This window comes from Epargyreus clarus, unplaced genomic scaffold (assembly GCF_041222505.1).
Source record: "Epargyreus clarus isolate Ecla_fem2 unplaced genomic scaffold, WU_Ecla_fem_2.2 ptg000014l, whole genome shotgun sequence".
NCBI classification, from domain to species: domain Eukaryota; kingdom Metazoa; phylum Arthropoda; class Insecta; order Lepidoptera; family Hesperiidae; genus Epargyreus; species Epargyreus clarus.
In genome coordinates, this window is record NW_027332222.1 from 7,876,674 (window position 1) to 7,892,516 (window position 15,843).

The window sequence follows — 15,843 nt, forward strand, 5'->3', positions numbered from 1 at the left end:
TTCACTACAACTTTCATATAACTCAGACAGCATTAAATTGTAAAAAAAAATCTGTATTCGTTTCAATACATGTAGGTACATTGTACAGCTATGTGAGATTGATCAATTTAACGTCCATAGAGAGTATTTTTACACCATAATTAAATGAAAGCTCGACGAGCCATATAGGTAGGTACTCAATTCAGCAGTACTGCTATTAAATATACGATGATAGATGACTCTTTGAGAGCGCGAGAGACACGGATATCCAATTTTCATTCCACTTTAAAAAATTCGTCCGCTTATAAAATATTCGTGCAAAAATCTGAACATGTCAAAATGATATGGTGTTATTCATTTTGATATCCGTAATATCTGTTATTTCGTTTCAAAGTAGTTAAAAACTGAAATATTATATTTTATTAATTAATATTATTTATTATAATAGTGCGTCAATATTATTAATCGTTCCATTCTGTTACATCTTTAATTTTCAAATTAAAATTACTCTATTCTTTCTACGACCTTTATTATACTTTTTAATTATATAATGTAAACATGATCAAATAGTGAATAAATTAATTATTCTCAAAATTACAGTGTTATCTATAAATGTACAAATGAATAAAATTGCGTCTGTTTTTTAACTGTATACCAATTTTCCACGTAAGTGTAGATAGAGCGCCGTAGTATAATTGAACAAAATAAACAGAGACAAAGACATGATAGAGAACTAAAAGTTTTTCTATTTAGAATAATCTAAACTGAAATGTCCTTTGAATGCCTAGGACCCATTTGTTCCTACCCAATCATTCGTTAAATATTTCATCCATATTTCATACAAATTCACTCTAACCCCGTGACGCTCGGGGCAAGTGTTGAATGGTCGGCTAGGGATGTCGTCTACGGATCGCATTTGTCGATTTCATAAATCAATTTTAGAGAAAAAATATCGACCTTTTTAATTGATTCTAAGGATGAATAAATATCGTGAATCAATATCGATACGCGAATATCAACAATCAATTTCTTCATCTTATAACTAAATAATATCTTGCAACTTGTGCCGTGTAAGTAGGTACTTTTTATGCGTTGATCAAATTCCTAGGCTACACGAAACCTGTGTTTCCTTCTTTTTCACCAAAACATTCCCGAAGTAACAATAAAAGAAATTGAAGATCAATTTTTAAGAAGTCGATCCTTCAGCCCTGGTGGTAATTTTTGTGGAGCGATTCATCAGATTTGGAATGGATTTAAATCGATATTTTTCGGGCTAAATCGCAATCCCTAGTTGCGGGCTCAATATTTACAGTATAAGTTGCCGTCCGACTACGTTTGGTTCAATAAACAAAGGATGAATTGCTGGAACTATATTTTTGTCGTTCTCCTATGTCAAATGTTTACCTATGAGGGTTGAAAAATTCGTTTTTATAGAATCGGTTGTACTATATGTTTGTAACTACTTTTATTTAGAATATCGACGGAAAAAATACCTTTTAATATTTTATAAGTCATATTTTTTACATTTAAAGGGTAAAACAAACACATAGTTATATGAAAATATTGAAGATCAATTTGTTATTTATTCAATGGGTTAAAGTAAGTACGAGTATATTACAACAAGCTGTATTGCTGTATGCCTATTGCATACAATTAACTAATATAATTGTGTACTATTGTTATGTTCTATTGAAGTGTGCAATAAAGAATATCTATCTATCTATCTATCTATCTATCTATTATTATATAGACTTAAAATTCCTTCTTTTTCCGTGGATGTCGCATATGAAAGAATTAAGTTTCATAAGGCTACCAAAGAGTTCAATCCAGCCTTTGGGCATTATCGTCATCCTATCGTTATATCGACTACTGCGACTACCAACATGCACACTCAAAAGAGGTAATACGACATGTACCTACCTTCTTGCGTGGGAGCTTAAGTTTAGAAATTGATTTATAAGGGACGACGAATCCAGTGCTTTACCTATATTAATACCTCGGTAATTTCTCAATGTAGGTACAGCATTTTTATTCATGTTTTATGAAATCAAAAGTCAAACGGATGCACAAAAACGTCACATGCAACCCACTAACCTTCAGGGCTCCGTTACACCTGAGCGGGTCTTAAGAAACCTTAGTAGATAAAATATAATATATCATTTTCTTAGAGTAATAAATAGTATAGAGTGCGCCTCTGATTTTTCAAAGTTATGTGCGTATTATAAAATAATTATCACTTGCTAAACGGTGAACGAAAACATTGTGAGGAAACCTGCATACCTGAAACATTAAAAAAAAAAGGAAAAAAAAACAACTCAAAAAGTCGTAAGCAGATGTACTCAAAACTAGCTTAGTTGTGAAACCTACACGTACTATACTAGTATTCATAGCACATTTCACAATATTGCGATATTTACTACGAAAACAACGAATTTAGCTAGCTAGTCAGTCACACTTATTTCTACCTAATAACAATATTGTTAAGCACTACTGTGTTCCAGTCTGAAGGGTGGTAAGGGTAAGACATACTTTTTGAGGCATTCCACCTTAGTTCTAAGGGGTATCGGCGCATCTGTGGCCGACCTTAGATAGAAAACTAATGTTATCTGGGGTTGATTATAAATTGTGCATGGGCAGTAGCCGCATCAGGCGGACAGCATGCTCGTCTGCTCATATACAAAAATCATACTCGTCCTCTTCCACCTTCCATATTGATAGTGTTCTTACCTGTGCCCATTGTTCGTACCCAAGCCCGCTAAACGTTAAAAATTACTGTAAGATCATTTTACATTGCAGGTCGGCGTGACAGTGACCGCTCCGTCGCGTCGGCCGGTGACGGCGCGCGTCCTGGATGTCGCCGAGCGGCCCGGGGTCTACCGTATCGAGTTCACGCCGGAAGAGGTCGGCACACATTTAATCGATGTGAGTATCGTTTTTTGAAGCGTGTGTAGAGCGTAACTGATCTACGAAATTGAGTTATGTGGAGCGCTGGCGTAGTGTAAGTTTGAAACGCGCTTCCGTGCTCGCTAAGCCGTTAGTCAGGTTATATATTGTTAAATAGCAGTTGATATTTTCAAATGCCCTATGAGTAATATTGAAATCACAGACAGGCTACAAACCTATAGACACCTTTTTCTGCTAACTCGCATAGGACAGTACAGTAGAATTTTCTATAAGCTTTCATCAGATACAAAAAGCGTGATTTTTCGCCAAAGTTACGTGACATAGATATAGCCTTTGCTGAACAAATAATAGCAAATGCAATGCGCTCTACAATTGAATTATATATTATTTTCGAGCACCATTATTAGATAAATATCCAGGTTTAAATGTTAAGGTTCGGTTAGATAGGACAAGATAGGTTTTCCTATACTCCACTTATTGAAATAAATTTTGATTTAAGTCTACTTTGTGGCTAAGCTGTTTGGAGTGCTCTAAATATAGCAAAGAAATCACGCGGATACGACCGATAGATACATATTTTAAACATTAGACTACATAAAAATTATTTTCCACACTCGTAGCTGTTCCCTTTACCATATCTTGGACATCCACTACCTAAGTGAGTACATAAACCAGACCAATGACATAAATCTAAATTCAATAATTTAACGTCTGATAAGAAGAGAAACGAACCCGGAATTTTCTTTGCAGACCAATAAAGTTTATTGCGTGGCGCTTTTCAGTTTTCACTTATATACTACCACTGATTAATAAATAGTTACATACTAGGGACAATTTCTAAATAAGAAGCTTGAGATTTGCAATACATTTAATATTGGTATAGTCAGTTATACTATACTCGTAGTCAGTTATACTAGTTGTTGTACGAGTATAGATGTATAATCTATACTCGTACAACAACTATAATACTATACTAGATGTAGATGTATAGTAGATGTATACATCATCTATGATACGTCATGAAATTAAAAAAATATTGCGGATGTAACAAGTGCGCACCGGCGTCTTATTTTTAATGTAAGACGTCTTATTGTAGGTGTATTTGGTGTTTGCTATCTTAATCTAAACATTCCATCGACGAAAACAAATGACAAAGAATCTGAAGGAGATATACATACAAAGCACACCGGTTCACCCTGACAGCTATATGTGTAATGAGCTTGTCATGTTCTCGTACACTTGTCTATTTAGTGTTGAAATTACATTGCTAATGTAGGTACTAAAAGTTTTGTATATTTGTCAATAGTTTACCCATATTTCAATTGTAAACATAATGTAAGGTACCCCTCCTGTAGCCAAGCTTGATTATGATTCCAATCATATCTGGGATGTGTCTGGGAAATGTCCATGGGGGAGTGGCCACTTACCATCATACCACATATGGACTGCATGTTCATTTGCTTCACTTGCACTTCTATTATTCTCTTTGTGGTTCCACAAGACAAATTCCAACCCAAAAGCGAGCAAAGCTACGTACACAAACTAGTCCACTAATTCGGTAGCGTCTCTCAAACAGTATGAATTAAATAAAGGATCAACAAACCAAAATTATGCACCGTTCATTAATGCAGAGTAGGTAGAGGAATTGTCCTAAAGGGAATCGTTAATTCGAAGTGTGGGGCGAATTTACATAGATAGGTAACGAAGTAGGGGGATGATATATTCTGCCTCATATCTTTTTATATCTTTTATATCTACATATATGCTTGTATTTTTAATAAAATGCTGAATTATTTATTGAAGGTGGTAGAACCCTTTGCGGTTCGACTCCGGCGGCACCACCGCCACACCTATTTCTACCTAATAACAGCAGTGTTAGGCGCTCCTGTGTTCCGGTTTGAAGGGTGTGGTAAGGGAGACAGACTTTTCCGAGGCGTTCCAACTTAGTCCTCAGGGGTAGCGGCGCATCTGTGGCCGACCTCAGGTAGGAATATCTAATCCTATCTGCGGTTGATTACAGATGTCCATGGGCGGCAGTAGCCACTTACCATCAGGTGGACTGCATGCTCATCTGCTACTCTTATATGTAAAAAAAAAAGAAAAAAAATCATAAATTAAATACATATGGGTCGGTGTCTTTACAACTCAAGTCCAAAATACTCAATGATAAGTATTTAATGTAGTAAATATATATTACGAGTATATTTACACCAGATAAAGATATTATTAGTCATTGTTAGTGTTTGTTGAAAGAAGAGGACCGCCACCGCCACGCCTAGATTTATATAAATTCAAAAGAGCGTGGTATGCAGACGTCCTTATATAGACACTTAAGGCATTCCATCTTAGTCATAGCAAATCGTCCGTGATCGACTTTAGGCAGGCTTGCTTTTGTACTCGTATCTTGAATTAGTTATAAAATATTTACACGTTATTGACTATGTCCATCCAGTGAATTACGCCTTTGTATATTTTCTATTTCTATTCTCGAATGTAAAAACACTGCCACTAAACTAAAATATAAAAATGTCTAAACTAAAATATAAAAATAAACGAAAAAAGAACAAATAATATTTTTATTGTCATTGTTATAAATACAACTAGCAAAAACGTAGATAAATCATCATACACGTACGAAAAGTAGCAAGCAGTTATCTTAGTTATAACATATTTTTGTTACCATGCGTATTCAGTTATTCTTCCATTTACATTACTAAATATTCAAGAAAGAGTTGTATCGTCTCCTAAAATAATAGTGAATGTCACGTAACCGAAGATATGATATAACCTTCACCTTTAAAGGTTGGTCTGCTACTAACTTTCGGGCGAAATAAATATCCCAGTGTAACAAAAGAGCAACGACTTATACAATCTGTTTCCGAGTCGTAAACTTTAGCCGGAGATAGCCTGTCGTGATGACGTCAATCTATCTATGACGTTGGCTCAATAAAAAATTTAGTGAGACGCATGAAAGAAGGTTCGCTAAAATGTGACTTGAACCATCCATACTGTCAGTAATTTTTTGCCGGCTTTGAATATTCAAAAGTATATTTAAAATTGTATTTTGTTATAATAATAAAAATAATAAGTATAAATGTTTTTATTATATAAATTAATTTAATAGTTGATTGTTACTAAAATTTACTATTTAGGTATCGTGATGAGAAGACATTTGAATTTGGCAAATGATTTAATTCGAGATTAGTAAATTTCATAGTCCACTACGACCACAGGGTATAGATTTCCCATACTCTCTAGAATAATTTCAGACAATTAGTTCTTTTAAAATTGTAGGTTATTACAGTTTTATTTTTGTCAGTAGGTACTCTGCTACAGGCTTAACTATGTTATTTAAACATACTTATTATTATGTCAGCTCACTACACCCATGCCAATATTTCTCATTCGTTTCCAGGTGTCCATCGCCGATGACAAATTAGCAGCTGGCCCTCTGGTGGCCAAAGTGTACGATTCCAGCCTCATCAAAGTTACGGATGTGGGCAACGCCATAGTCGGACAACAGTGTCAATTTAGAGGTAATTAATATAATCAACCGCAGGATGTTGCGGATGATTGCGCACTGACAAGCAAATTTAGTAAACTAACGAGAATCAATACAATCTGGATATTGTTTGTAAATAGCCACAATGTGTACATACATACATTGTGGCATGTAAGGTATATGGCTACCTATTGCTACCCTTGCGACCAAAACATCTTCAAATTTCACAAGAAGCATTTAACACTGGATAAAAAAAGCTATTGTGTTGGTTCTGTCGTAGTCGAACCTCGAAGTCTTCTGCCATCGTTAATTTGAGCTTTAAAGCTTAATAATTAACGTAACATTATGTACTTATAATTCTGATTATATAAAGTGAAACACTCAGCCCTCTCCTTAAGTACTCGTGTTGCCAATAAAGAGGCAAGGAGGAAAAACATAGCAAGTCATTCATATTGGCTCCTTGGTTCGCAGTTGACGCGAGCGCTGCTGGCGAAGGGCAATTAGAAATTTCAATCAACGAGGGTGAAGTCCCCAATCACGTGCAGGTAAGCGCTAAGATGGATTTAATTATCGTCACAGCAAGTTCAAGGAAGTTCCGCTTCGGCGTGTCTACATCAATTTCGGATTTACCCTCCACTTCTAAGGATTGGTTAATGAGTTTGAAAGTTACGAAAGTAAAGTGTCGTTAGGCTTATGTCGAATCTTTCGTAAAATCATTTTTATACCTATCTTTTTTAGAAGACAGTTAAAAATAGATGCCGATATTTCCAACGTAAAATTTAAAAAGTACTTCGTATAGGTACGTCCAACACTGTTGAACTTACAAACGACGTAAAATACCACAAAATAAAAGTACTTATACTCTTAATATTCTATGGTACTCGTAATACTCATGGATATTAAAGAAAAACCATTAAGAGCTGTACTAAAAGCAAAGCTGCTATTTATACAAAAAAATATTTGTATCGTTTTTAATAGAAAAGTTACCGACATAAATTACAAAAAATGTTAATTGTTTTCTATTTCTAGGTGGTCGGCGGTGGACGCTGCTTAGTTTTTTGGCGGCCCGAAACACCAACACCCCATAGAGTAGACATTAAATTTAACGGGGAACCAGTGCCATCATCACCTTTTGTATTTCATGTAGCTCCTGCACAAAGAGTCACTATTGATACTTCACAAGTCGGTTAGTATCACATAATTTTGTAAAAAAATCTAATCTTAAGTATCAGTTAAGTATTCGTGATCAAATATCAACGATGTTAGAGTGTGAAAATGATTTCATTTGAAAATGGTAAATCATACTACCTTAAACACAGTTCATTAGCTATTCAATTTATTAAATGTCGTGAGACATGAAAGCATTGTTACCTGCATCAGGACATTACATTGTATTATTTTGCCGGACATATCGTGACTATGATATAAATCTCTAATGTCCACGAACTCTGTATAATAAAATTGTGGTGGTTCTATTGAACGTTGTACCTATATTAAAAACTTATCATAGCGTAAAATCATTAATGCAAAAACATGTTTGTAACGCTGTTGATGGATACACTAATCGCCACATTCCATTATAATCTGTGGATTGCAATTACTTTTGTAGAAAAACAATATAATTGTAAACACCAGCTATACTGCTATAGCTATACAACTATATTTTTTTAACCCTACAATATTAAATATTTTCCTTTACATTGGGCTTCTAAAAGCTTGAATTGCCATAAAAATAAATTAGTGCTTTATTTGACATTGACAGTATATCAAGCACTCATTGAGTAAGACATAGTAAGAAAAAAGCGCGGGAAACGTTCAACTTGGCGGGCGCCTTTTTTTGAGATTTTTCATTTAAATTTATTTTTTAGTAATTTAAAGATCAGTTAAGTAGTGTATTGTAAATATATTTTTATTAGTTTATCTTATTATATATAGTTGTGTAAATATCTCACTTGGGTAAGTCTTTTTAACTATTTTATGGCGGAGGATGGTACCTTCGATCCTGGGGGACCTGAAATCCCCCAGGTCGGAGCTAATATTATAATTCATAACGAATCCAGTATGGACACTGATAGTTCTATCAGGTCTGAAAGGAAACGTGTTAAAGCTGCGCGCAAATTTTGTAAAAACTGCAATAAAAAGAAAAGGACCGATAAATCAAAACACCATAATAATTCAAATCGTAGCTGCATGTGCTTAAGTGAGGAATCTAGTGGAAATGAAAAGAAAAAACATAGAGCCCATAAAAAAGTTGATATTAGCTCTCCTCCATTGGAATCTTCACCCGCAGATGTATGTAACACCTCAAATTTGGAAGTATCTAATACCCAGGATACAGTTAGTACAGAACCAACTAGGCGCATTCGTTATTATATTGCAACAGATAATGCTCCTTTCCTTGTACATGTCCAAAAAGTTACACAATCGTTGTCTGACGGTGCCACACTCCACCCTATTACATTTGGTAATTTCCTCAAAAAAAATAATAATGTAATTAAAAATATTGTTAATGGCAGTCTTAAAAGAATAGGTCGCAATAGAATAAGCATGGCATTTGCCAACTATGAAGATGCTAATAAATTTGTTTTGAGCCCCCTATTAGAACAAAACAAGTTAAAAGCTTTTATTCCATCATTTAATGTTACGAGAGTCGGCATAGTAAAAGGTGTTCCCTCAGAATGGTCTGAAGAAGAAATTAAGTCCAATATATCGGTACCAATTGGTTGTGGTGAAGTTATAAATATGCGTAGGCTGAATTATAAGGTAATTGTTGAAGGATCACCTGTATGGAAACCCTCTCAATCTGTAGTACTGACCTTCGATGGACAGATATTACCTAAGAGAATTTTCATGTGCTATAATTCATTAAGTGTGGAACTATATATCTATCCAACTATACAATGTTATAATTGTTGTAAATATGGTCATACTAAGGTTCATTGTAGATCTAAACCACGTTGCTATAAATGCGGTCAGGAACATACAGGAGACACTTGTAGTGTCAGTGAAATTAATGCATACTGCTGTTCATGTTCTGGACCTCACTTTGCTATAAATAAATGTTGCCCAGAATTTGAAAGACAAAAAAGGATTAAGCTGACAATGGCGCAAAGTTGCATGTCATATCTTGAAGCCTCTAAAATACATCCCCCTATATCCAGGTCATATGCCGAAGTCTTACTTTCTGAACCAAATACATTACATTCCGAATCTATTCTTTCTACAGTACCACACTCTAGTACTAATACATCTACAAAAAAAACAATATTTTTGAAACCACGTGCACCACCTAAACAAGTGAGAGGATATGATAAATTAGCTCATAACTCTCTTATTAAAGATTATAACCCAAAGCTTTCTGCACCTAATGGTTCTGCTATTGCAAAAAGTACAATTGAACATTTTTCTGTAAAAGATATCATAAATGAATTAATTAATACTTTAATAAAGTTAAATATTGTAAAACCGGACAACGCTGCCTTTTTAATAAATGAAATGAATAATGCGCAAAACCAAGATGGACAAGTTAACCAACATAGTCCAATGGAATTGCCGCAGCATAGTTAGCAACAAAAGTGATTTAATACACTTAATTAATAAATATAACCCTATAGTTGTTACTCTGTCTGAGACATGGTTAAAGCCAGGTTACTCTTTTAGAGTTCCAGGTTTTTCATGTCTCAGAGAAGACAGGCCTGATGGGTATGGTGGAGTCGCCATACTCATACACAATTCAGTCTCCTTTACTCCACTTATATTGCCATCCCATAGTGAAGGTATATGTGTTATTGGAGCTTATGTATATAATGTAAATATAATTTCTATGTATATTCCTAATCCTTCTTCAGCAATCTTATCTGAAATAAATGTCTTTCTAAGCAGATTACCAAAGCCATTTTTATTATTAGGTGATTTAAACTGTCAACATGTTACATGGGGAAGTTCAAAATCTACATGTTATGGAGAATCTTTATTAGAAATCTTAGATATAAATAGTTTGTGTGTACTTAATACTGGAACACCAACTCGGCGAACTAAGCCTGAACAAGGTGATAGTGTGCCAGATTTATCTATATGCACTCCTGATCTTGCATCTATTCTTACATGGCAATCATTGCCTTATTCATATGGCAGTGATCATATGCCATTGCTGATCTCTTTTCCCCATCTTAAACCACATACATTCAAAAGATCCTTCCGTTTAAAATATAAACTCAATAGCCCGGACTGGACTTTATTTAAGTCTAATGTTGACAAAAGATTATCTACTTTGCCTAAAGTTTGTAGAGGACAGGAGCCAGTTTGCGCCGAGGCTTTGGCAAAACTAATTATTGAAGCTGCCGACGAATCTTTTCCTATTCGAAAAAGCAGGCCCGATAAAATTCCTTCACCACCCTGGTGGGATGAAGATTGTTCTAAAGCAGTCTGGAAAAGAAAACAAGCTGAAAAAGATTATTGCAATTCAATGACAACTGAGAATTTTGACATTTACTGTCAGGTGTCACAAGCTTCAAAGAAAATTCTTAAAGAGAAAAAATTAGAAGGGTGGCAAAGATTTTGTTCTTCTTTATGCCCTAATGTTAGTCCTACTCTGGTTTGGCAGAATATTAAAAAATTTAGATCAGCCTTTAACCCATCCGTAACTCATACAATGCCATTATCAGTTGCATGTAAATTTATGGACAAACTAGCCCCAGCCTCAGTTCCTGAAGATAACATAATTCCTATTTCTATTTCATATAACGATGATCGCGACGGATTAAACTCACCATTTACCATGTCTGAATTAACATCTGTACTTAGTTACTTAAAAGACTCTGCACCGGGCGCTGATGGCATACCATACTCATTTCTTTCAAATAATTGTTATGGTGTCACTGAATATTATTTAAATTTAATTAATTCTGTTATGATTAGCGGGCACATCCCTCCATCATGGAAATCTCAGATTATCATACCCATTTTAAAACCTGACAAATCTCCATTGGAAGTTTCATCTTATCGCCCCATTGCTCTTTCAACTACTATAGCAAAAGTTGCCGAACATTTAGTTAAAAATAGACTTGAATGGTTTGTCGAAAGTAATAAACTTTTGGCTGATAGTCAATATGGATTTAGGAGAGGTAAAGGTACTCTTGACAATATAAGTATCTTAGTAACAGATATACGCCTTGCTTTTTCTAATAATTGTAGTATATTAGCAGCTTTTTTAGATATAAAATCTGCATATGATAATGTTCTCATTCCAATATTAAAGCTTAAGATGCTTCAATTGAATATCCCTAACATACTTGTAAATTTTATTATAAATATGCTATCTGAAAGAGATATTAACTTAAATGTAGAAGATCGTGTCATTACAAGGACGATATGGAAGGGGCTTCCACAAGGGTCGGTCCTTAGTCCAATCTTATATAACATTTATACTCATGATTTGGATAAAACGCTTAATGATTCTGTTAGAGTTCTCCAATACGCTGATGATTTATTGCTTTATTCTACTAGTTCTTCAATACCCACGGCTTGTGAAAATTTATCATTTTCTCTTAAATTACTTAAAGAATGGTTAGACAGGAATGGTTTAGAAATATCAGTGTCCAAAAGTGCAATAGTTCTATTTTCCAGAATGCGAAATCCTCCACATTTAAATGTTATATATAACAATGATACCATTCCAACAAAAATTGAAGTGAAATTTTTAGGTTTCATCTTGGATTCTAAGCTTTCAGGTATACCACATTGTCAATATATAGCTAATAAATGTGAAAAAAACCTCAATATCCTAAGATGTCTGTCAGGTGTATGGTGGGGTGCCCATCCGTATACAATGAAACTTGTATATAATGCCATGATACGAAGTGTTATTGATTACGGCTCTTTCCTATTAGAACCATGTAACGTTGCTGGTTTAAAAAAGTTAGATGGTGTGCAAGCCAAAGCCTTAAGGATCATTTCAGGTGCAATGAAATCTAGCCCAATCAATGCGTTACAAATTGAGTGTGGAGATCCCCCTCTACACTTAAGACGACAATATCTGTCGGATAGATTTTTAGGTCGGTGTCTCCAAATTTATAATCATCCAATTTTAACAAAAATCTGTCAAATTTATGAATTAAAAAATTCTCCATATTGGACACATAAATCTCCACCCTGCCTTCTTCGAAGCTTTGAGAAATTTAATAGTATTAAAGCTCCTACATCCGCTGACACTATGCTACCGCTGTTTAACAATAGTTACGATTCTTTATTAATGTCTCCTAAAATCTGCGAGTTTTCCTTATCGAAAAATGATGTTCAATGTAATGTTAAATTTAATTCAATTATAAATAATAAATGGCAAGGCTGGCATCATATTTATTGCGATGCTTCTAAACAATCTAAATCTGGTTGTGTGGGTGTAGGTTTGTATCATTCCCAGTACAATATTGTACAAAAAATTAAACTTCCACCTGAAACCTCTGTGTTTACAGGTGAATGTTATGGCATCTTCAAAGCAGTTGAATATATATTAACAATGAAATTAGGAAAAACTTTAATATTTACTGATTCTCAGAGTGCTTTGCAGACTGTCACGAAATTCCCATTTAAATACAAAGCTCAGTTGTCAATAATCTTGGATATTAGAAATAAACTTCATACATGTCTATTAAATGAATTTGATGTAGTTTTTATATGGTTACCAAGTCACTCCGGGATTGCAGGAAATGAAAAGTCCCATCAATTGGCAAATGATGCAGTGGAGTGTGGTGACGTTTTTCCTTTTAAAAATTACGCCCAAGACCTAATATCCCTTGCTAAAGATTATTTATACGACTCATGGAGTGAACACTGGACATCGAGTTCCCAAAAAAAGGGGAATTATTATCATCAATTACAGCCAACAATCCCTGTCAAGCCTTGGTTTTATAAACTAAAGCTTGATAAATCTGCTACTTCTATTCTTATACGTATGCGCCTGGGGCACGTCTGTACTAAAGAACATCTTTTGAAATTGGGCATTGTTGATACTTCCGAATGTGTTTGTAAAAGTGGAACTCATAATCTAAACCATATATTTTTTTCCTGTCCTTTACACGATTCCTCCGCCCTTTACCAAAATCTATCTTGTCTTACGAATGTATCATTTCCACTATGTATACCATATTTATTGTCTACCCTTGATCCTGATATATATAAAATCTTAGCATTATTTATTATGAAAAATGATATTAAAATTTAATATTTATATACCTACCTTTAATTATTATATCTTTATCTGTATGTAAATTTATATTCAACCTACTGTACTGATCCTTCCTTTTCCAAATTTCATCCGTTTTTTATTTTTATAATCCTCGTTTCCCCGTTTTTACGTGTCATTGGCTGAGCGTCCATGCGCCAAAGCCACAAAAGAAAAAAAAAAAAAAAGACATAGTAATGTCAATGTCACAATACAGCTGTTGTAAACAAAAAAATAATTGTAAACAAAGTTTGTCCAATTTCTACAACTATATATTATTAAATAATAAGTAAAGATTGTTTAATAAGAATAGCACTGTTAATGTAGGTATAACTTATATTACTTGTGCGAAGTCAATATTGTTTTAAAAAAATAAATGATTGATAATAAAGGAAGACTGCCTTTTCTATATTGTATTTTGATATTTTTAACTTATTTAAAAAGTTTTTAACATAGGATTAGGAAACGAATATCAAATGTACAGTCTATTTAACGATAAGTGATCTTTGCCACTCCCAAGACATTTAATCAATCCCTGACAAAATTAGAGCATCACCCCACAACACTTATTAGGCAAAAATATAAATGCCATGGCAAATGTATATGCTAATAGTAACATAATCTTTGCAGAGTTAATACCAGTTGGCGAGTTAGCATCATGTTCTGTGCGTGTGGAGGGCTCCGGTGGTGGGGAGCTGACAGTGACAGTGCGCGGGCCGAGGGGGGAAGTACCAGTGCGGTTGACCGGCGATGTGGTCACCGGCCTCATCGCTAGCTTTACACCCAAAAATGTTGGCCCACATACACTCACCGCACATTATAATAACCAGCCTGTGCCAGTAAGTCTTTGTCTTATAAAATATCAAACATAGTTCACAATTAACAAAGAAATACAAATTCCTACGTTGTGGTTAATTTGGAATGTTGAGTACACAATAACATATACATACACCTTTGCGTAATTGTTATTCTTTTTACTCTATGTAAAAATAATGCAATAGGAAACCCAAAAACGTCAAACCAATACCAACATCGCATATACAACTACACCTAGAGTAGATATTTTGAGTTAGTAGTGGGTATGTAAAAGTGAACATAAGACAGAAATTAATAGTTACCTTTGTTGCAAGTAACAGAAATAAAAGTAAAAGAAATGTTTACCATACTTAAATTACATGTACTTTTTAGGGTTCCGCACCTACCCAAAAGGTAAAAACGAAACCCTATTACTAAGCCTCCAATGTCTGTTCATCTGTCAGTCTGTCACAGGACTCTATCTGGAAGATCAGATCTCTATCTCTGGAATCATAATACATAGATACTTGATTTTTTTTATTTTTATTATATCTAATTCTTTCTTTATAGGGCACCCCATTTGTCTGTAAGGCATATGATGGCAAATTAGTAAGTGTATCGGGAGGAACATCAGCCCGTGTCGGAGTACCAGTGCAACTAGCAGTAGACGCAGCACAGGCTGGTGAAGGAAACCTGGAAATAACAGTAGCCGCTAGAGGACAGAACATACCAACACAAGTGCATCCTCAAGTAAGTTCTTACATAAAATTCTAAAACAAGAATATAAAATTATTTTATGAATTCTATTTATTAACAGTTTTTAGTATACATTTAAAAAATTGGTTCTATAAAGCTTAGTTATTTTCAGTGCTATGAATTCTTATACTTTTTCTAAACATTTTTCGTTAAAATTAAATTTAATAATTGCAATATATAAAAGATAAGTGTTCAATTGCATTTTTTTTGGTTACAGGGAAATGCTAGATTTACAGTATCATTCATACCCACAGAAGCATGTGAACATGTTGTCAATGTGTCATTTAATAAGGTATGTATTTTCTACAGATAATTAATTAATACATTATCGGTAATCGGTAATTTATTATCTATAACTGGATTCATTTGAAAGCCATAGATTGTGGCCAAATGTGGGCGAAATTATGAAATTAAATCTATGCTTATATATACACATCTACAAACCAGATGATATTAAAAATCATGTACTTTATTACTGGTACTTGAATTTAGAGTATGTTAATAAAATAATCTCTCTTACCTACAGATGAGAGTGCCTGGTTGTCCGCTAATAATCGACGTATCTGAAGGGGGCGGTAGTGGCGCTCGCGTCACTCTGCCTGGTCCAGTGCCACTGCACCAACCGGCCGCTCTCACCCTACACCACCCCGCCGCCACGCTTGATCAAATCGAGGTTAATGTTGAGGGT

General features: G+C 34.4%; 2 protein-coding genes across 3 annotated transcripts in view; both read left to right on the plus strand.

The window, feature by feature from the left end:
- The window catches only part of jbug (filamin-type immunoglobulin domains fbug), a 120,725-nt gene that overhangs the window by 86,604 nt on the left and 18,278 nt on the right, over window positions 1–15,843 (plus strand). For both annotated transcript variants that reach the window (XM_073079842.1, XM_073079841.1), the window contains 8 exons: window positions 2,776–2,901; window positions 6,299–6,419; window positions 6,857–6,930; window positions 7,415–7,571; window positions 14,235–14,443; window positions 14,970–15,149; window positions 15,373–15,447; window positions 15,682–15,841. In XM_073079842.1, the coding sequence (XP_072935943.1) occupies window positions 2,776–2,901; window positions 6,299–6,419; window positions 6,857–6,930; window positions 7,415–7,571; window positions 14,235–14,443; window positions 14,970–15,149; window positions 15,373–15,447; window positions 15,682–15,841 (1,102 nt within the window). The remainder of the gene's footprint in view (window positions 1–2,775; window positions 2,902–6,298; window positions 6,420–6,856; window positions 6,931–7,414; window positions 7,572–14,234; window positions 14,444–14,969; window positions 15,150–15,372; window positions 15,448–15,681; window positions 15,842–15,843) is intronic.
- On the plus strand, window positions 8,185–13,715 carry LOC140747408 (uncharacterized). The gene has a single exon (XM_073079843.1). The coding sequence runs from the start codon at window positions 8,363–8,365 to the stop codon at window positions 9,950–9,952; it is 1,590 nt and encodes a 529-aa protein (XP_072935944.1). The 5' UTR covers window positions 8,185–8,362; the 3' UTR covers window positions 9,953–13,715.